Below are 21,850 nucleotides of genomic sequence, written 5' to 3'. Positions count from 1 at the left end.
CAATACAACAAGACCACAAACTGATGTGTAGGAAGTTCTGCACAAATGTGCGTGGAACCTTCTTACACAGTGCAGTGACAGAGCAGTGGCACAGCTGCACAGAGAGGTGGTGGAGTCTCCTACTCTGGAGACATTCAAGACCCGCCTGGACACCTACCTGTGCAACCTGGGCTAGGGAGCTGCTCTGGCAGGGGGTTGGAATGGATGATCTCTAGAGGTCTCTTCCAACCCCTACAATTCTGTGATTCTGCGATGTGTTGATCTTTCAAATTGCATCATAATTGCATACCCACTGAAGAATGAGAAAGGACAGAAATGCAATTAACCATTTCAGAGAAACTAGAATAAATCATTAAAACATTGGGTACTTTACTAATAATGGTATTTTTATTTGGCCTGAATACAGGAACTTCATTACAAGGTAGGTTGTACGAGTATGTATGGAATAAGCATGCGCTGCAGTCCAGCCATTTTGCCTAGCTTAGGCAGAATTTAGCAGCATATATTTGAAGGCTCAAGAGCAGCTGAGAGAGTTTTCCTCATATTTCCCCAATGAAAGAAGGTAAAAAGGATGGTTGTTTTACACAAAACAATATCTAGTTCTACATTAGCAGCTTCAAGACTAAAAGTTTATACATAGCTATACAAGTGTAGTTTGCGTAGGTTTGCTACATCTATTCTCCTGAATAGCTTAGGATTTTAATGTGAGATAGAGATAGCATTGTATTCTGGGAGACTGATGTTTGTGAGGGCAATGCTTCCTTTCTTGGTGTAGCTGTAAGTTAATATTTTTAGATAAGATCTGCGAGTGTCCACATTCTTCAAGTGTTAGGACATTTCATTATTGCACTTAGTCATATGATGCTTCATGGGCAAAAATGAAGTACCGTCTGATTTTTTTTTAAATAGCTCTTTTTATGACTTCAAGGAAATATATACATGTTCTTTGAAACATTGTAAACTTTTTCTGGATGAGAGGATTCATTTAAATGCAATGGATTGTTAACATTTCCTTAATGGTATGAATAACACTGGGACAGAACCTTCCATGCTTGCCAATGTAACACCTGCCAAATCCACTGAAGCTTGTCCATATTCTCTGCATTTATACAAGCATAGCTTAGCAGCAAATGTGCTCAATGACTGTAGCCCTTTCTCAGGAAACACCCCCACTTAGGTTTGCCAAAGGTTTGAAACCTCGTGCATAGTTGGAAGCAGTTTATTGATGTTCGATTTCTCCTTCTGCCTCGTGGCTTTAGCACAACTGGCCATAGCCCAGACTGAGCACAGCAGGACCAGAGCCACAGGACGTCACTCTGCAGACTCACTGAAACTGTGATCTGCTCTTTGCAGCCACAGGAGAACCCCAGGGTTTATCTTAAATTTGGCTTAAGGAAAAGAATTCTCAGTAAAGATTCACGTATTATTGATAGTATGTGAAGCAATTATAGGAAAATCTTATGGAAATAAAGCCATATGTTTTTATTATCCTTTTCAAACCTTAGTTTAATAAGGAGTTTGAGCCTGGACATACTTTTAAGCATGAGTGTAGAAAATGACTAAATACAAAGAATTCTCATGAAAAAATATTTTTGTAGTCAGAAATGTGTTTTTCACAAATGGAAAAAGGAGACTGAGAAGTACTGATGAATATGAATACAGTTTTGTTGTACTGTTGTTTTGAACACATATTGTTAGGGTTACTTTTTACATTTATTTTTTGGAAGGATGATGGGGCAGAAATAGTTTTCTACCCAGCTGAAACAGAGATGGTACACTTGTCGTTTATTAGATTTCCTGTCCATCACATGTTTACTTGGAAAAGAATTTGCTCTAATGTTGTCTCTTACCTTCAGCATTGCATCTTCTTGTCTAGTTACAAACAAAATTATAGCAACAAGATCTTTCTGTGGCTGCCTTTTCATGCTTTGCTTTACAGTTTTACATCCTTAGCTAACACGTTCATTGTATAGTACAAACATTTTGTTGTGCTCCTCCAATTGAATAATTAACACCTTTTCTATTATGCTTTTCAAGCTGTGATAGACGTGAGTCAGATCAAATCTGTGTGTAACTTCCCTTGCATACAAACACATTCTGGGGGAGAACTCCAGTGTCTCGTATCACAGCAGCTAGGGATCTTCTTCAAATGCATTTTGATGGGCACAATGACTGTTATAAGTGGTCAGGTGGGTATTTTTCCCCAAACAAGTCCTTGAGTCACCATCATTTTAAAGGTAGGCATAAGGAAATAATATTATTATAAGTTTAACTTGTTATTTTATTATTAGTTTAACTTAGAAGCCTTGACTGCCAAAAAAATAAATAACCAAAACTGATGATAGGAAGGCACAAGGTTTTCTGGTGGGCTGGGGTTATCCATTTGACTAAAACTAACTCCTGTTAGTTTCCTGATTACACTCAACCCTTATGTAGAATTAGATGTACTAAAGGTGTACTAGATGTACTTTAGGGATTTGATTTAGTAGTTGGGTAGGGATAGTGATAGGAGGATGGTTGGACTAGATGATCTTGTAGGTCCTTCCAACCTTATGAACCTATGAACCTATAAAGAATTACAGGAAGGGCTAGTCTATGAGCAGTAACTTTTAATAACTACAGAGGAACTGATAATAACAGAGCCAATTCACTCTTAAAAGCAGAGATATTTTCTTGCTTTCCAGTCACAAATGGTTATCTCAACACTCAACTCCCAAGTAGTACTGTATGACTAGTACTTTAATTGTTTTGCATGTTGCACCATTTTAATTCCTAGTGCTATCTAGAATGCAATGCATCATGTTTTAAAAACACACCCTTTTGCCAAATATAATGAATAATTCCAGCTTCAAAAATGTGAAATTTACAGCCAAATTCCAGTCTTATGATAAATGGCTTTAAACCAGACTCTTAAAAGTGTCTTGAATGCAGCATGATAAAAAGCCTCAATTTCAATTGATAACCTAAAAATGGATTGAGTGAACTTGTCTAGGATAAACTCAGAAGCATATGTACAAATTTAGGGAAGGTTTGAAAGTAAAAATAAACACTTCATAACTGGATAAGAAATAGTGCCAAGATTAAACCAATTTCTGTTTCCAGAATGTTAAACTGAATCCCGTGACAAGGTTTGATCTGAGTTCTTCAAATAACAGACACCACAATGCAGAACACTGAGCCCAGCTCTCTGGTGATATTGTTAGTGTCTGAGGGACTGTCATGGAGCTGCAATGGGGGATGTAAGATTGGTGATTAGGAAAAGGTTCTTCATCAGAAAGTAGCTGAGAACTGGAACAGGCCTTTCAGGCCAGTGGTCATGATATCAAGCTGACAGAATTCAACAAGCATCTGGACAACACTCTCAGCCATACAGTCTGATTTTTGGGTGGTCCTGTGTGGAGCCAGGAGTTGGACTCAATGAACCCTATGTGATTCCAATTGAGTTCCAGTTAGCTGCTTAAAACAGAGAAGAGATCTGGAGTGTGACTGTGAAAAGGCTGACCATAAGAAGGAAGAAACATATTCACATATTGTACTATGGCTGGCTTTTATGAGGAGAAGGTAAAGTACTTTCTATTCTGCACATATGTCACATACTCACTCATGAAACTTCAAGCTCCTTCTAGAAGGTACCAGTGTGCTACAGCCAGTCAAATATATATATATATATATTCTATTCAACAGGGAAAAAACTTAGCCTTGCTCTTAGAAAGCGCTGAATTGTTTAAGTGAATTTTCTGGAGTATTTTCTACTTCTTGAAAAATGTCAGTCAGCTTGGTTAGACATCAGGAATATCATAAAATATCCAAAAACTAAGCTCCTTAATGGAAAGTGATGAGAAAACTTCACTATCAGTGCTTATAAGAAGGTAGCCCACAGAAAAGAGACGTGACAGGAATTCTAGATTATTTGTGAATACACTTATGCCAGATAGAAACAGTGGAATATTTTACTTGATGCCTATTTTCAGATGGTCAGTAATAATGTACAGATAGTACACAGTATGTACTGAAAATGCATGTATATCTGGTGGATGTGAGTGAGATTGATACAGGTAACTGTACTTAAAAACTTAATTTAGTTGTGTGTCAGCCAACAATTCACAGTTGTTTTAAAAATCTCCCAGAACCCACTGCTTCTGGGAGTGAGTCCAGGACTCGTGGGGTGAGTGCCCTGGGCATACTGTAACTGAGACAATATACACTGATTCCACTGCAGATGATTCACTCTGAATATAGATAAGGCTTTCAAAGTAATGACGTAAATATTCAGTTTCTTCCAAATTGGTGCATAAAATTGGGAGCATGCCATGCATATGCACTGCTCCAAGGTTTCAAATACAGTGGGGAAATAAAAAAAAGGAATATATGAGCTAGCAGTAACAAAATGCATGATACTAGTATATTTTTAGTGCTCAGGAGAAGTATGTTACATTCCATTTACGATTTTTTGTGAAATACTATTTCTATACTAATGACATGGTAATACTTGTACTTGGTAAATACTGTTTGCAAGAATCAATCTTTTCCTGGTGTGGGATCTGGAGCTTTCCTCAGTTGTATAGAAAAGTTTCTCTGGTGCCAAATGATGAAGTGCTTGGCTGCTTCACCCAGATGCACTCAGTTTTGCTCTCTGTTTCTGGAAGAGATAGCAGAGTGAGGTCTTGTTTTTACAAAAGAGGAGCTCTTAAATGTTGCACAATGCAAACAAGCACAAAAGTATGTACACAAGTGTTTTAACTCTCAATATGTTATGTATTTTAATGATTCCTAGGAACCATAACTGCAAACTCGGGCAGAAATAGCTCCCTTTAGAAATGATCTCTGTGCAAAATTTTATTGTTTTTAGGACATTTTAAACATTGCTTGGCATAATGTCCTGGAGATGAATCATCTGTCAGATGGTAGTTAGAGAAGAGTCATTTATCATGTGATATAATACTTTGGAGGATGCTTTCTTTATTGTATGAGGGCTGCTCTGAAAGAATGCCTCATATTTTATTATATTGGCCCATGACATCAGAGGCAGATGTCAGTGATATAGCAACAGAGGTTGAACCTTCCTGCCAATATTCCATTGCATTTTGCTGCTGCATGGCAGATGGCAGCAGAAGGGCAATCTGACAAAATGGCATCTGACATGGAAGTACGTATGAAGCAATGGTGTGTCACTGAATTCCTTCATGCAGAAAATATGGCACCTACTGACATTCACTGATGCTTTCTGAGTGCAATATGGTGGAGTTGTAGGCAATGCCGAAGGAAAGAGCAGGGAGAGGCTGTGAACATGATTTACTGAGCAAACAGATTAGAATTGGGCAACAGGAAGAAAGGGCAACTGAAATGCATTGTACAAGATCACTGAGATGAGAAAAAGCCATGAACTGGAGTGAAGGCAGAGGAGAAGGGTTAACAGAAAGACAAAGTTCTCTGTATTTAAAACAGGAGTGATTCTGTGACTGTGAAGGAAGCAGGTGCCCATGGTCAGCAGTAAGCCTGGTTTGGCAATAATGAGTCAGACAGGGCTAAGATGCTCAAGAAAAAGGAGTTTTTAGAACACAGGAAGCCAGAAAAGGGACAAAGTAGAATGGGACCTCAATGTGCTGAGAGAAAAGACCAGTTTAAGTCCTGAGGGACAAAGAAAGCAGAAAATAATGTGACCTGGTAAAGAAACTATTGAATGTACTATCAATCAATGGATATCCCTAAAAATTAGAGAATGACTGCCTGGATAAAGAAATTGGGAATGGACTAGGGAGAATGAGGAAAGTGGAAGGAACTAAAGATGAAGGATCAACATGACATACAGACAAGACAACAAGAGGCTAGCAGGGCTGGAACAGAAGTGATGTTGCATGGACAAAATCAACAACAAAGAATATAAAACACTTCTTTATAAATCCTGAAGAGAACAGGAGTCCTGACTCTCACCATTCCTTTGCTGTCCCGTTTATCTGTGAAACCTACAAGAAAAAAATCACCACCTGTCACAAGTGTCTTTGTATGTAGAGCATGTTAATTTTTCTCCTATTATCACTTGTTCTTTTCATTTAAGTGACAAAGATCCTTGAATTGATTCTAGAGATTCCTGTTCTAAAGTCACATCATAGAATTTTTTACATTTGTCTCTCCCTAAAATTACACTCAAAGCAATGTTAAAAGAATGCCAACACTGCAAAGTCAGGTTAGTTAAAAGAGAGGAAATCCATATCATGGACATTGTTTGTTTCTTTTTTCATCATTAGTATTACTTATGGATGCTATGGTACTGTCTTGAATTACACAGTCACAGATTATTTATTCCACATGCTGTCTCTATATGAATTAGGTCCATATGCCAGGCAACACCACTTCTCTCCATCAAACAAGGAATAAAAAATGACATTACCAAAGTGAAGGCAATTCATTCCTATGTAGGAGGTAGGTTTAGTTTCGTCAGCTATCAGAGTTCCTGTGTTAATCTCAATAAACCTCTTCAACAAAAATGTTGGTGTGATGAGTAATACTTTGTTCTGTGTTATTTGGGAACAAGGCTTGAGGGTCCAGATCTGATACTTAATGCTATCAGCTACCACTGAAGTCAGTGAAACCAATAGTTTGGGCAGTATAGAATACAAAAAAGTAGAAGAATACAGACTCTAGTCACCTAAAACTAGGCATCAAGATTAGAAAATACTATTTTATTTTCTACGTGTATCGTTTTTCCTCACATCTGTCAAGTGGAGGTAAGATCTCTTCAGCTCACAGGATGTTAAAAAAATTACAAACCATTGTATAAAGAGAAAATGTCATTGAAGAAAAATAAGTATCCTCACCATTGGCTACAGTTCAGAGAATGTGCAATTTTATTAAGCAAAAAGGCTGTACATTTGACAAATAATAATAATAATAATAACAATATAGAATGAAGCCCCATCTAGTAAAAGAGAGGAAGAAGTGTGCATTCCTGTAAGAAGTTGTAGAATTTTCATCATGTTGAAAATCAGTGGTAAAGGAAATAAGGGATGCACTGGCAATGTTTACACTCTTCTTTCCTGTGTTTCTTAACCATGTATTACTACAACACACTCCTATCCCTTCCCAGGAAATAGTTGTTGGATGCCCGTCTTTAGAACTGTTCACTGTAAATGTTGATTAGACAAATAGTTGCGGTGTATGAACACTTATGAAGTCTAGTGTAATGATAGTGAATACTTTTTTATTTCTGCAGATCTTTTGTTATAGATAATTTTTAATGGCTTTTTAGTTTGCTGAGAAGCTAAAGAATGAAATAGAAAAGGCAATGGATTTTTGTACTGAAACTCAAGAAAAGATTTAATCACAGTGCTGGTTCACTTCAAGACACCTAATCAAGTCTTAATTTTGTGCGTGTAACTAATAGGATCTCATTGTACAGAATTTCTCCTTGCTCAGGCATCTCATGGAGTGCAGTGCATGTATTTACTCTAGCTAGTAGACGAATGAACCGTGAGTCTAAAAAAGCTTGAAGTCTTAGAAAATTCCTGTTACTCAAACCTTTTAATTCTCTTATCTTTTCACACACACATACACACACACACACACACACAAAGAAAAAACAACAACAAAAGAAACAAAACAATGCAGTATTATCATCTAGGTAAATCTACCTGGAAGTATTAAGATTGTTGCATAAGGAAGATTTTCAGCCTGGAACATAATGCACAGGTAATCTGTCTTTGATATTCTTTAATTATTCTTTTCTTTTTTACTTCCAAGAGTCACTATAAGGGAAGTAGCAGGAGAAGACTGACATGTATTAGAAAACCGGCCTTTCTAATTTAACCATAAATGAACTAATCAAGACTGCATTAATGAAGGAAACCTAATTCTAATTATATTGCTTCTTATTAAAAATGGGAGTGGGGAATTTTGGAGTGAGTCATATCACAATACGACTGAGTATTGGAGATGATCACTTGCACAACAAATCTAGTATATCTGGTGAAAGAAAGGTGCAATATATTTAGATTATGGAGCCTTTTGTGCCTCATCGAAGACTTGGAGCAAGCAAAATAAGAGACATAAATTCTTACAGAAATTTATTACTGTGGTACATTCAAGTGAAATTTTCAAACTCAAAAGTTGCTTTTTGATTTTTCTGTTGAAAGTAAGACCTTCTCATTATACCTTCTCAAGCCTTTGTTGATTAACTGTTTCTCAAATGGTTGAAGTTGCGGCCTGAAGACACAGCTGGTACAATCCTGCCTGAATGTCTTGCTTTTGTGTTTCAGCATCTATGAGCTCCTGCATGAAAGCCCAGGTTCTCAAAGGAAAGAACGAGAGAGAAGTGCGCAAACATCCCTGAACCCTAGGCCTGGATCTGCAATCTTCAATAGATTGACAGGATACTTTATAGCAAAGCACTTCATTACAACGTGGTGTTACTGGACTCCAGAAAGTTGATATTGTCTTCTAATTTACTATTGGAAAAAAAAGCCATTGTAAAAGGAATGAACAGGTTGTTCTTGATTCAAAAAGGAAGTGTAACTACAAATTCATATGCTGGCATTTTTTTCTCTATTCACTGTTATCTGTTACTAAAATCTACATTTAAAACATATACTGCTATTTAATGCAGACTTCAAAGAATTACCCAGGAAGATGTAGTTCATCATTTCTTCCCTATGTCCCTGGAGAAAGCATCAGTAAATTCTGTCCATGGCAGAACTGACTAGGAGTCGGACAGTGTGAGAGAGCTACATGCAAGGTAATGCAGAACTTACATGAAGTTATACTCCATAAAGTAAAAGTTGACTGTAGCGAGAACTTTGTTGGTGTCTGTCACTTATCACTTAGTAATTTTAAAATTAAACCCTAATGTGCACTTGCAGTTACATACTGAGTTATTTTAAAGATAATGTCACTATGTAGATCTTGTGCATGCACAGTGCTGAAGTAAAAATTGAAAGGTTTACTTAGAAAATTCATCTCTATATTCAATCATAGTTAAAGTGAAATGACACTGGCTTTTGAAAACATACTTTGAATTTTTGATATTATCTTCCTTCTTCAAAGCATTTTACAAACTCTTCTCCTTAGAGATGACAAACTAGTAAGATCCAGCCAGCTCTGAATTAGAAAAGAATTATCAACTATCAGGGAGTAACTAGAAGCTCAGCTGTCCACACAGAAGGAAATTTATCTCAATCAACAAGGGCACATGGGTTTTCTGTTCTGAAGTAAATTAAGATATGAATTGGTTGGTATGTTAAAGATGATTTTCAGTAAGCTCAATACATTTTCATAGAGAGTTTTACTGGTTTTCTTTTCAACCATCAGGATCTGACATATGTATAGTAGGATTTACATTATCAAAACTTATTAAACAGCTGAAAAATCAGACTCAGTGCCTCCTCTAGCCCAAACCAACCAGCTGCATTGTGTATTCTGATTACATCACTTTAAGTGGTATTTACAGAGGCAGCAGTAAAGCCTAAAACAAGCCACTGAATGAATATATTGTTTGGTACACTTGGATAAACATATGGATTTACTATAATATGGGAGATTAATCTGAGGTTGAATCAAGTGGTAAGCTTCTACAGTTATTTAATTTAAAACGTGTTCTGCCTGTCACTGAGCTTCTCACTTGCAACAATAGTACTTACTTTTCCTTGTTGCTTCTTGAAAGAAACTCCTTTCTTATTTCAAGGTTTACATTTCAGCACGTTTTAGCATTCTCTTCTCAGTATGGCTTCTGCTGCTGAGTTTTTTTGCCAATTTTCTAGCAACATTATTTGCTTGTTTCTGTCATACCCAACTTGAATCATAATAAGAAAATGTAATTTAAAATGTGATGAAAAACAATATACAACAGTATATTGTTGTAGATTTGGAAAACTATATTAAATCTCCTCTTGATTGTGTGTGAGTGTTCTTTTTTTTTTTTTTTTACTGGTTTGGATCTTATTTGGTTGGAAAATATTAATATTTTTTGTCCTTAGTGACTTTCACAACTCCTTGCAAGCAAATCTAGAGCTTATGTAATTTATTACCATTGTGATTACTGTTGTTTTTAAATAAGCTATTGTAGTCTCAGAATGCAAAAGGGGCAAGACATACTTGAGTAAAAAGTAATAACATTTATGAAGAGGGAAAAGCTTTGAGGGCTTTTCTCCATAGATATTTCCTCTTATATTAGTTTAAAATTAATGAGAAACAAAGAATATTAGGTATCGCGAGTCAAGGGGATGGGTTTGACCTTAAGTCTCAAACTCAGGAAAATATTTAGCAAGACTTTGTGACTCCTATCTACAGCTGTAAAAATACTCAGAGATACTCATCAAATTATTTAGTAATACATTCCAACTTTACTGCAAGGCAGTGTCAAACAGCATTCCAAGCACAACAATGCTGGATTTCTCACCAGGGTTTCAGAGCACACTATCACCTGGTTCTTTTAAAGCAGAACATGTTTGACCTTCAGGTGTACTGAACCCAAAATGCCAGTGTGTTAAATTGCCTTTTGGACTGACTGAATATAGTGAACAGCAAAAGGCAAAAGAGCTGGAAGTACTGCTGAGCTTCTCTTAACTCCCTCAAGTCTTGAGATTTCAGGTGAGACTGTAGTCTCATTGTTCCCTCTCCCTTTCTGTTCTTTGTGATCCTGTCATCCATCTTCCTTATGACTATGAATCTCCACATTGTTAAGACTTTCTGGGGACACTGTGACATAGTAATATAAAAAATGACAAAGTGAGAAGTGATGTCTACACAAGATTACACGTATAATTCACAAGGACACAGTGCTCTTATGTAAATTGAAAGTAAGTGGGGAAAATACAACTGTACTTGTCAAAAGTATCACAGGATAGGAAAAAATAATATTAATCTACAGACTATGTTTAGGAACTTATGCCTATAAGCACTTCAGGAGTTTGGAAGTCTGTTACCCAGACGTGGAATTATGAGTATTCCTGAAAACTCCTTTTAAGAAATTAAAATCAGACAATGTCACATGTTTTGTAGTGGGAATTGAGGGAGCAGTTCTTGAAGAAAGCACCCTTAGATGCCTTTGCTCATCCTGCGTTTTTCTTAAATATCTGAGTCCTCTCTGGACATGGCCTATTAAATACACGGCACTGCAAATAAACTTGGAAACAGCTGCCTGAAAATAGAGTGGAACTGAGATTAATGTTATTAATCAAATACTATAATAAATCACAGTGAAGGAACTTGAGATTTTAGACTTTGCCTTTAAGAGAAGAAAAAGTGATTTGAAGAGGATGAGAGCTGTAATTATTGGCTTTCAAATGTGACTAGATAAAGCAAGCTAGCTCTGTCTGAGCAACATGCTGTTTTGCTGTCCCTGCAGATAGTACCTGCCACCTGATGTTAGCACAACCCAGTGCTCCCAGACACTGGTTTTCGCCTCAGCAGTTCATAACAGAGGATGGAGGCTCTGACTAGGAGCAGTACTCGTCCCGTTGCGCTCCTTTAGGGCAGGAACCATATAGGACGAAACGCCGCTCCCATGGTAGCTGCTCCCTAGCCGGCGGGGAAAGCTACGGAAGACACCAAGGCAGAGCGCTGCCCTGAGGTAACGCGCGGGGCGCTATGGCGGCGGGGCAGCTCTTCGCTGCACTTCCGGGGATCTGTGTTTGCGTCCCTCTGTCACAGGGAGCTTTTAATTTTCCCTTTCTTTTTTAGTCAGATGATTTCCAGACTTGCGCCTCTTGTTTCCAAACGAGCTTTCAGCATGTGAAGCTTGGAACTGGCAAGCAGTCTTATGAACTGTAGGCTCTGGCAGGACGCTTTCTTGAGGGACTGGGGTCTGCATTTTCCACCACACACTGAGACGCGTTTCAAAGCCAAATAAAAAATACGTCCTTATACATAAAAAACAAGAAAGAAACGTAGCAACATGAGTTAATTGAATGAAACTTGGGGTTTTCTAAGTGATGATGCTGTATCTAAAGTTTCTTGCCAATATGCAGTTATAAGCTTTATATTAAAATTGGCTTTAGAAGATTGTTGGAGAGCTAAAGGATGTTCCCTGTACTTAGAGACTGTTTCTGAGGGCTGACATTTGAGATCTTATGCCTCACGAAGGAGCTTCTTGTGAGAAGCACAGTTATAGCAGCTCACTGATCCTGCATGGAAACAACAAAGATCTGATGTATTTCAGGATGGGAGAGATGCAGAATTACCTGAATACATTCTGTTAATTTGTGAAACAAATGAGATCAGAATCCTGACTATTTAGTGTGAGTGACTGACAGGTTGGCTCAAACTCATCGTATGTTGCCCTGCTGATAGTACAGCACTGGGATGGAGGACTGGATAGAATAGTAGCTATGCGTAAGATAAGCTCTCTGATGTGTATGAAGACTTGTTTTGTAATTTACTGTCTAGCCAACGTACTGTTAGTGGAAAAGTACTGAATGTGCATGTTAGAACATAAAAGAACTTGCTTAGAAGAATATAAGAGATAGGAGAGATACAGATGCAGCAATAAAGAAATCTTCCTTGCACGAGAACCCTGTGTCATGTTGCTATCTCACAACAATTTAGGTTCTGTTTTTCTGTATCTGATATATCATATTTACCACGTAGAGCCTTAGGGATATCTATCTGTGGCTTCATGGATTCGAGAGTATGAGACACAACTGCAATTTTGATGACAGCAGTTAAAAAAATAATGAGAGTAACTCCTGAATGTTCTGATTGTTGGTAATAAAAATGTAGTACTTGTTTTAGGCTGAACCAAGTTGTTGTGCAGAACACACAACACAAAATTCTGTACATGCAGCAGCTGTTCTAGAAGTGCCTAATATTTCAAAGCAGATTTCTTTTGGATTCCTATGTGAAAATTGTGTTTTGTTGTTGTTTTCTTTTTAAGGGAAAGGTTTTTTTTTTTTTTTTTTTTTTTTTTATAAATGTTGAGGCTTACATTTTATTTTGTGTGTCAGTTTGGGTTTGGAAAAATATTTTTCTTTCTCAGGAATATAGGTATTTTTCAACACTTTAGTAGCAAAGTAGGAGACATTAAAGAGGGATCCTGTAGCACTCTTTAGTATAAGATTTGTAAGATGTGTAAGATTTTAAAAGTATAATCCTTTTTACCTTTGCTCTTTCTTTGGTTTATATTACCTAAAAAGTATTGTTTTTTTGTTCTGCATGCCAGAATCTGCTGAAACTGTCTGAAGGATGAATAAATTGCTGTCGATTGTTTCAGTTTTGGAAATATATATGTATCATATTTACCTATAAATGTAAAACCAGTTGATCAATGTATGTTTTTTGGTGGGGTAATGAGGTAACTAGCAAGGGGTTTCTTGTGGCCACTGCGCGCTGCAAAAGTGTGTTTTCCACAAACTTTGTTGAATCAACTGATTATAACTAGGCAAGCTCCAGAGGCCCCTTCTGAATTGTTACTCTGTAGTTCAGTAACAGCTGTTAAGTGTTATGTATAAGAAATTTCAGCTAAAATGAGATGGAACTTAGTGATTCTGTATTTTGTCCAGAAATCCACTTACTTCCTTCAAATCTCTGGAGATATTCAAGACCTGCCTGGACACCTACCTGTGCTGTCTGGGAGCCTGCTTTGCAGAGGAGTTGGACTTGATGACCTCTAGAGGTCCCTTCCAACAACTACAATTCTGTGATTCTGTGAAATATTCAGTGACCTTCAGTGAGTAGAAATGTTGAGTCTGGATTTCTGAAAGAAGTATTGAATATTCAACCATTTCTTTTTAGGTAATATAATAAGTTTCTAACCATGGAAAACTTAGTGTTGGGGAAAAATAAGCAAACAAACAAAACAAAAAAAAACCAACATAACAAAACAAGGAAAACCTTGCACTTCCCACTGCAGATTTTTTTTTTTTTTTTGTATTTTTTAAACTGGACTAAGATATTTAGTGACTGAGAACAATCTTTTGACAATTTATCCTGTTTTGTTCATGCTGTGTAATGAAGTTGATACGACATCTCTGATGATATAAACTCATAATATTTAAAGCCAAATAGACTGTTCTTGTATAGTAGTTACTGTATACATATACTATATATATACTATACTAGTTATACATGTATGTTGTGCATTTCTTTAAATATTGTTCATTCTTTACTGTATTTATTTTAACCAAGTGTTCTGTATAAATGGTTATTAAGACAAAACTTCTCTATTTACGATGTGCTGACTCATGTGGATCAGAGATCCCTGGAAAAATACTACAAGTCTGCTCTTCTTCTGTTCATCCTTTACACCGATAGAAGCACTGCCATGCCTAATACATTAATATAAAGGAATTAAGCTTACTTGTAGGTTATATTCAGAGTAATTAACTTTATTTAATGCGACAGCAATATAACTATTAGAAAAACATTTGTCTACAGCTAAGTGAGCACATTTATGTCATTGTAGTGTTCTTCCTAGGAACACTATCTACTGTTTGCATAGGTCATTCCTTCCTTATGCAGTAAACTCAACTGGCCAGAGTTCAGGTGTGTGCAACAAGCACTGTATTAGCAACACATCACAAGGTTTAAGTGTGTAACAGGCATGGTAGACAGCAGAAAGCTAATACATAAATACAAGAAATACTAATATATAAATACAAGAAATAATCAGGAACGAGCACAGGCCAAATAAAGCTCATCAGTAAACACCGAAGTGCAACACAGTCCACATTAAATGATTCTACATCTGAAACTATGTTCTGTAAACAACTTTATTATCTGTCCTCAGATGAAGCACAGCCGTCCACCTTGAATGCACTGGGACAACTATATATTAACAGTCTTCTCAATTGCAAACTAACAGAAAATGCTATTTCCTAAGGCTCTACTTGTCTGGCAGCTGCCTCACACCTGTTTTATTCTTCCCCATTTTGTGTGGGGAGAATACATTGGTAATTTCTTCCAAGTTACTCAAACCTCTGGAGAGATAAGGTAAGATTCTGTAAAGTTGACTATTTTTGTAATGCTACAGTAGACAACTGATATATTACACTTATCACAAAAGTCATACAAGACAATGGCCATATTCCAGTATCTTGTTATTTTTTTCCAAAATGAATGTAAACAGAGACAGCTGCAACATTTAAAAAAAAAAAAGACTTGAGGTCTTGAGATAAGCCCAGTGTTAGCATGCACTGGAGATGCGACTAAACATATTTCTTCTTGTAACTAGAACACAACTCTTATGCTCTGCAATAGTGTGCTTCTATTCATCTTAAGGCAGCAGAACAAACAAAAGCTTGAAGAAATTTTTTTTTTTTTGGAAAGGTAAATATCTATTAATTACTAATGGCCACATTCAAACTCCGATTTTTAACAGTCAACTGTAAACACAGTTCTACCTGCCATCTGGCCCTGCATGCCTCCATATTTTATTCTAAAGAACTGTGCTTGTGATTCTCTTTTTCTTCTTCATCATCTGGATACGGAGTAAGATCCAAAGTCAGTACTCGACTGAACATATAGTCATCATGCTGAAAAGGGGAAGGATCACACAATTTAAAACATATAAGTAAGCATTCTGTAAGTGTCTGTAATGCAGTAATGAGCTTGGGTTACCTAAGTGATCTATTCATCAAGAAAATATATGCAGTTATTTCTAAACACAAAATACTCCAAATCCAATTATACAATTTCATACATGATTCACTGTATTAATTATTAAGATGTAAATCAGTACTGCAACAGAATCAGCTTGTATTATTTAACAAAAATATAAGTAAAAATTGTTACCTCTGGACACACTCCAATCAGTGCGTCTGCTTTGGAATAAAACTCTTCCTTTAGAGAAATAACTACCATTTGAAACTGTTTATGTGCCTGTTCCCTGATGAAAACTGATACCTTTGGAAGGAAGACAAATAATTTAGTTCTGATAGACTTAGACTGTGCTGTAATTACTCTAATTAGGCAATGATGAGGAAAGAACTTAACTACATTACATTCAGAAATTCATTTGTGAAATAGGGACCTTAAGACATAAATTGCATTTCCTTACAAAAATGCCTCAGATTTGCTGCTTTTTGAAAATATATATGAAAACCGTAATTCACTTTGATGTACAAAGCTGCAAAAGAACAATAGTGCCAACGAAAACTATTCTACGTAACATAATCAGAAGGGAGATGGAAATTCCCAAGTATGAAAAAAAAATGCAAAAGGGCAGTTAATGGTTGTATACTAAGTTCAGTGCAGATGGCAACTTCTTTTTTTTCAATCACCACCAAAATAGAACATAAGAATATCAAGCTATAAACTGGAGACTGAAAAGAGCAATTTCCCACAGTATAAGTTAAATAAAGAAAACGCAGAACTTTTTCAGTTTAGCTTTACCTGTGTGACAAAAGTTATTTTTTCCAATGAAAGAGCAGCCTTTAGTGAGTTACGTCATTCAAATTCATTTTATGGTACAATTACAAGTAGATTATTAAGGATTTGCTAAAACAGATCTCAAAACTGAAAAAGCATGTACTTATGTCTTATGAAGAAAGGAGTAATTCCATAGCAAAATATCCATACACATGCAGGAATCTCTCTTCCCCCCTAGACTGATATCTACAGATGGCAATATTTGTATTTTATTGTATTGCATTCCATTCTATCCTATTCTACTCTGTTCTACTCTAGTTTTCTTTCTAGTGGCTGTTACCAAAAGGGGAAAAAATAAAGTGAGAGAGCAACAAGAAGTTTTGTTTTTTAATCAAGCAAGAATTTTAAAATGATGGGAGTAATAGCTCCTAATTGGTGTTAATGGAGATGCAAATATTTAGTAGGACAGTAATATAAAATACTGCAATTAATATAAAGAATTCAGTTTCAACACTTAGGTACACTCCTTTCTGCTTAGAATTAAGGGAATTTAGAGTCCTTAAAAATTCCAACTCAGCAAACCCAAGCAGTAATTCCCAGATGCACTTTGTGTTAAGACCGTGCCACACATGCTCATGCTGTGTATTTTTCACAGACCTGATCCATTTTCTCACATTCAGAGACTGGAGACTGATTAAAAGACATTGTTAGATTTATGAATTAAAACCTAGCCTTAGTCAAACATCTCATTATTTCTGTTCTAAAGAGAACATATTTTCAAACAGGTTAGCACAATGTAATCAGTCTCTCTAGTCCTACAATGTCTAACGAAGAGCAGCCATCCTCCTGCAAAAGATACTGTTCTGTGCAGATGAAAAGACAAGGTAAGAGGGACCAACTTACTTTATCAATGTTTGTGTTGTCCAGGGCAGCATCTATCTCATCTAAAATGAAAAATGGTGCAGGCCGAAAACTGTAAAAGAAAATACAGTTTTTTTGAGTTTAGATGCAAAAATACAAAAAGCGTTCCAATTTCTTTGAGCCATGCTGTGAAAAAATTATTCTGATAATGACAGGTAAATAATAAAGGATTTTCATAAATATTAGGATAGCGTATTAGCAGATTTTTAACATGTTTAAGTATGCTTTCTTCCATGCAGCCAAATACTTGTATTACACCATGATATTTTACCTTTGAACAGCAAATATAAGAGCCAGAGCTGCCACAGTTTTTTCTCCTCCTGACAAACTGTCCATTGGCATAAAGCGCTTTCCTGGTGCCACGCAATTAAAACCTATGCCTTCCAGATAAGGCTCCTCAGGATTCTCAGGACTAAGGAATGCCTGGAAATGCATACATTTCAATGTTAATAATTACATTTATTAAATTATTGTTATGTTTATTTTTTAGAATTAAATACTGACTGAGCTATGTCTGAAGCTGATAAAATGAGCTTCACTTGTAGGAAGAACCTGCTCACTGATTCTGAAGATTAGCACTGCTAAACTTCGCAGTAAATATTCCTCTTGATGAATGACAAGGAGGCTAATTAACAAAACTGTTTTGGAAACAGCTCCACATATTCTTTATTTACAATTTTTCAACTATAAAATAAACTTGCATTTATTCAAGCTTTTACAATAATGATTTTTACTATTTTTAGTGAAAGCTGAAGACTGCCAGTTTTCTTTATGCTTTGGAAGTAAACATTCCCAAACATACACTTTCTTTTCTAATGGATAGCTCATTTTAAAAATTCAGTTTTTTGTCACTTTCATAATTCATGTGGAAGACTGTAACAAATCAGACTGTCTCTATACTTTGCATGCCGACTGCCACATCTACTTTACTAACCAATTAAGAAATACGGATTCACTTGGTGGTATATGGTTAAAAAAAGGGTATGTAAGAAGCCTCAAAACCTAACAGAAAATACCAACGATAAAATGCTCATCTGTGATTTTTGGAATTATCTATAGTAATGATTATGTATTTTTAATTACTTGTCACTTGTAACACTTCAGATTATATATTTCCTTCTGATACCAAGCATGGTGTAGTATGATATTTATTCCTCCTCTTAAGTTACCATTACTTGTGTACATTTCTTCTTCAGAACTGAAACTGTTTAAAGGAAACTAAAAATACTAGTAAATTTTCTTATTCTGCATAACAAAGTCTCAGCCAAGTACCAGAGAACATGACACACCTGAGCACTACTGTTTCTGCACAGTTTTTTGTAGATCTGATCAATAACTATAGATGCATGCTCAAAGCACTGGCTAAAAAGTTCATATCTCCTTTTTTTCACCTCTTCAAATTCTTGCTTGGATATCCTGGCCTCCTTTCTGCTGGCCTCAAAAGCTATGAAAAAAAAATTCTAGAATTATTCCATAGTAAGTCTCTAAGAAAATATACAGAACAAATAAATACTGCATCCCACAGCAAGCATGAAGGAAAATACTACAGAAAACAATTCCAACACACATACAGACAGCACACCAACATTACAAGCTCCCTCCCAGTTTTTAATTGGTCTCCAAAACAATAAAGTTACATGTGATCAGTACATTCTATGCCACAGAGCTCTGAAGCAACGAAGATTTTCTTTCTGATTGCTTCTCTAGGCAGGGTAGCTATAAGCAGCATCAGCTTTTACTGGTTACAGATTAAGAACTCCTTCAGTTTGTAGTATTTCAATGTCTGCAACACTCTTTGAGGACATCAGTAATTTTACAGTAATGCTTATGTATGAGATTCTGGACAACCTTTTAATTAAGAAAAATTAAAAGAATTTTACAATTAAAGTCAGTCATTTAAAAAAGATATTTCATAGTGTCACTTGGACAAGAAATTGTTCATAACCACTTCTGCAAAGTGACTCTTTGCTATTCATTCACACTGAATTTCAACAAAATACTGAAGAGTATATGTTAATAAATTGGTTACATATAGTTAAAAAGACAACTGAGGATAAACACTTTAGCAGAAGAAATACCCTGATACCTGGAAGTAGCAAAAACAGCAGGACCAACCCCAGAAAAAGGGATTTTAATTAGAGTAAGAGCTCTCATGGTCATTAAAAAAATAATAAGGAAGACTCAAGTGTTACCTTCCATTGATTCTTGGAACTTGGCTTGAGCTACTTGTAATTTCTCTACTGCTCTCAGGTTTGGAACAGCTGTCTTCATTAAGACACTCTCTTTAGATTTTATTTCCTCCTGCATCTGGTTCAGATGAGCCTCTATCTCTTCTTCGGATTCCAGACTCTAAAGAAATAAACAACAAAAGAGAAAACAAAACAACTCAGACTCCTAACATTTGCTTTAAGGCCAAGACATTTCAGTGTATAATAAAACATGCAGTCATGGTTTCTGGATAAGCACTCTACTCATCTGGTAGTTTTATCTAGAAACCAAACAAAAACCAACCAAACAAACAAAAAAACCAACCATCTAGTACTCTCTATCCGAGGTCTTACTTCACAGAATCAATTTGCTAGGTCCTAGGCATTGTTTTACAAGGCCTTTGACAATAAAAAAGCCTCTTCAGCCTAGATATCCATCAAAAATTACATCACAGAAGGAAGCTTAGCTGGCTTTGTTCCTTGATTTGTAAAGAAAATGTTTCAGTGTGGTTAACGGAAAACTTTTTTTGAGAACAGTCCAAATTCTTCCTGCTCTGTAGCTAACCTCCATAATTCACTTTAGCTATAATGGCTAAAAAGAACAATTTACACACATACAAACATGCTAAGAAAATGTGATTCTTACAGAATCACAGATTTTTAAAACTCAGTTTCTGCAAATACTAGAGAAAGAAAATGATGCGGTTCCCTCCCACCCCTTCCAGTAGCTAATGCCCAGTTTCTAGTGTTCTGTGTTATAACATGTTCTACCACAACAGAAAGGCAGAAGGTAAAGAAGGAAAAAAACAAAACAAAACAAAACCATTATTTCTGTGCTCTTCTTACAGTTTAGGTAAACTTTTGATTAAACAAAATTAAACATATGTCTGACCTATCTAAAGGTTTCATGTATTTGAGTCATGTACAATTGCAAAACAAAAATAAACATAAACAAACAAATATTTCAGCTTACCACTGTTTTAAAATGCTTAAAATGTTTTAAAATTTGAAGGCTAGGGTGAGGAATAAATATGTAATTTCAAGAAATAAAATATTTTAAATAAAAATAAACTCAAATCTGTGTTTATTTATAACGAGATTACCTTCAGGTCCTCAGGTAGGCTACTGTAGTCTATTTTAATTGCCTCTTCCTTTTCATAGATTCCTGTAATCTGAGTATCTTCTGTTTCAGTTTCTAGCTATAGGCAAAATGGACATTCAGGTTTACAAATACAAAACTTCTAAATCATTTAAACAACACACTGAAAGGACAGAAGAACAAACCATAGTGGTAGCAGGGTATGAGGTAAACATTTTCTATGGCTTGTCCCCCACCCAAAACTGAGCTAACAGTTAAGATCTTATAATCCTAAGAAAAGCACCTTTTATATGAAGATGAAAATGTATGCCAATTTCAGCTTAAAGCTAAGATATAATTCATTTGAAATATAGAATAATTTGCATACTTAAAATATACAATTTTCTCATGATGGGAAATAATTTACTTTCCTGCAATAATTCTTTCATCTTTCAAGAAAAGGTTCTGAAGTGTGTAAGTCAAGGTGTTTCTTTTATTCAGTTGGCTTAAGAAAAATAAGTAGCTTCAATTTTGTTTGACCTAAGCAGAGTATCTTTTGGGCACTGTAAGCCTGGATTTCAAACAGCTTCTTGTCTTTAACTGAAACACATTCCATGCTGTGTGTCATAATCAGTCTGTTTCCTACCGAGCTTCTTAGAACCAAATATTTCTGTCTTTTCAGTTAGGAAATTACTTATTTAAATAAAAAACTATTTAAATAAAACGATTACCTAGGAATTAAATTTGTTATTCTTATTGCCAACTTCCTTGATTCTTTTCTTCCTTATTCATAAACTGATAGCTGAGCTGCCTACAAACTCAGACTTATTTAGACCTATCCTCCAATACAAGTGCTTTTATTAGGAGTTGGATCAACAAGACTCTTTCCAAGAGTGTAGGCATAAATCCCTAAAATAAACAATTTTTTTTCCTTTCACAACAGCGGACAAAATAATTTATCCACACAAAATATTTGTTGGTAAAAGAGGAAAGACTGAAAAAAATACTAAGATTCATTCCTTTGATAAGCAGTAATATTTCTATTTTAGCCTTTTTCTATTTCTGTGAATATATACATCTACTGAAGGCAAAGGGATTTCAGACCGTATTTATATTATGAATGGGTAATTAATCAAATATTAGCTCAACCCACACACGCATCATATTTATCTACGATTGACTTGATCCCTGCCTGCCCTCTAATACATGTGTACTCAGAATCCTCCTTCACGTCATTTTGTACCACAATGATGTTACATATTGAGCAGGAATACATCATAAACATATGCAAAAACACTTGCAAACAACATTTCTGCCTTCAAAAAGAAAAAAACATGTTCTTTTGAGTGGA

At 35.8% G+C, this 21,850-nt stretch overlaps 1 protein-coding gene across 1 annotated transcript in view; it reads right to left on the bottom strand.

The window, feature by feature from the left end:
• Positions 1-15,356: 15,356 nt before the first annotated feature.
• SMC1B (structural maintenance of chromosomes 1B) overlaps positions 15,357-21,850 on the bottom strand; it is a 30,055-nt gene continuing 23,561 nt past the window's right edge. Inside the window, exons 19-25 of the mRNA XM_065741035.1 lie at positions 20,525-20,620; positions 19,407-19,563; positions 18,504-18,658; positions 17,486-17,637; positions 17,197-17,266; positions 15,718-15,828; positions 15,357-15,458 (exon numbers count right to left, since the gene is read on the bottom strand). Coding sequence (XP_065597107.1) covers positions 15,357-15,458; positions 15,718-15,828; positions 17,197-17,266; positions 17,486-17,637; positions 18,504-18,658; positions 19,407-19,563; positions 20,525-20,620 — 843 coding nt within the window. The remainder of the gene's footprint in view (positions 15,459-15,717; positions 15,829-17,196; positions 17,267-17,485; positions 17,638-18,503; positions 18,659-19,406; positions 19,564-20,524; positions 20,621-21,850) is intronic.

This window comes from Cyrtonyx montezumae, unplaced genomic scaffold (genome assembly GCF_038088225.1).
Source record: "Cyrtonyx montezumae isolate F1298 unplaced genomic scaffold, pur_monq_1.0 scaffold_3, whole genome shotgun sequence".
NCBI lineage: Eukaryota > Metazoa > Chordata > Aves > Galliformes > Odontophoridae > Cyrtonyx > Cyrtonyx montezumae.
This window is presented reverse-complemented; position numbering and strand designations above follow the sequence as displayed.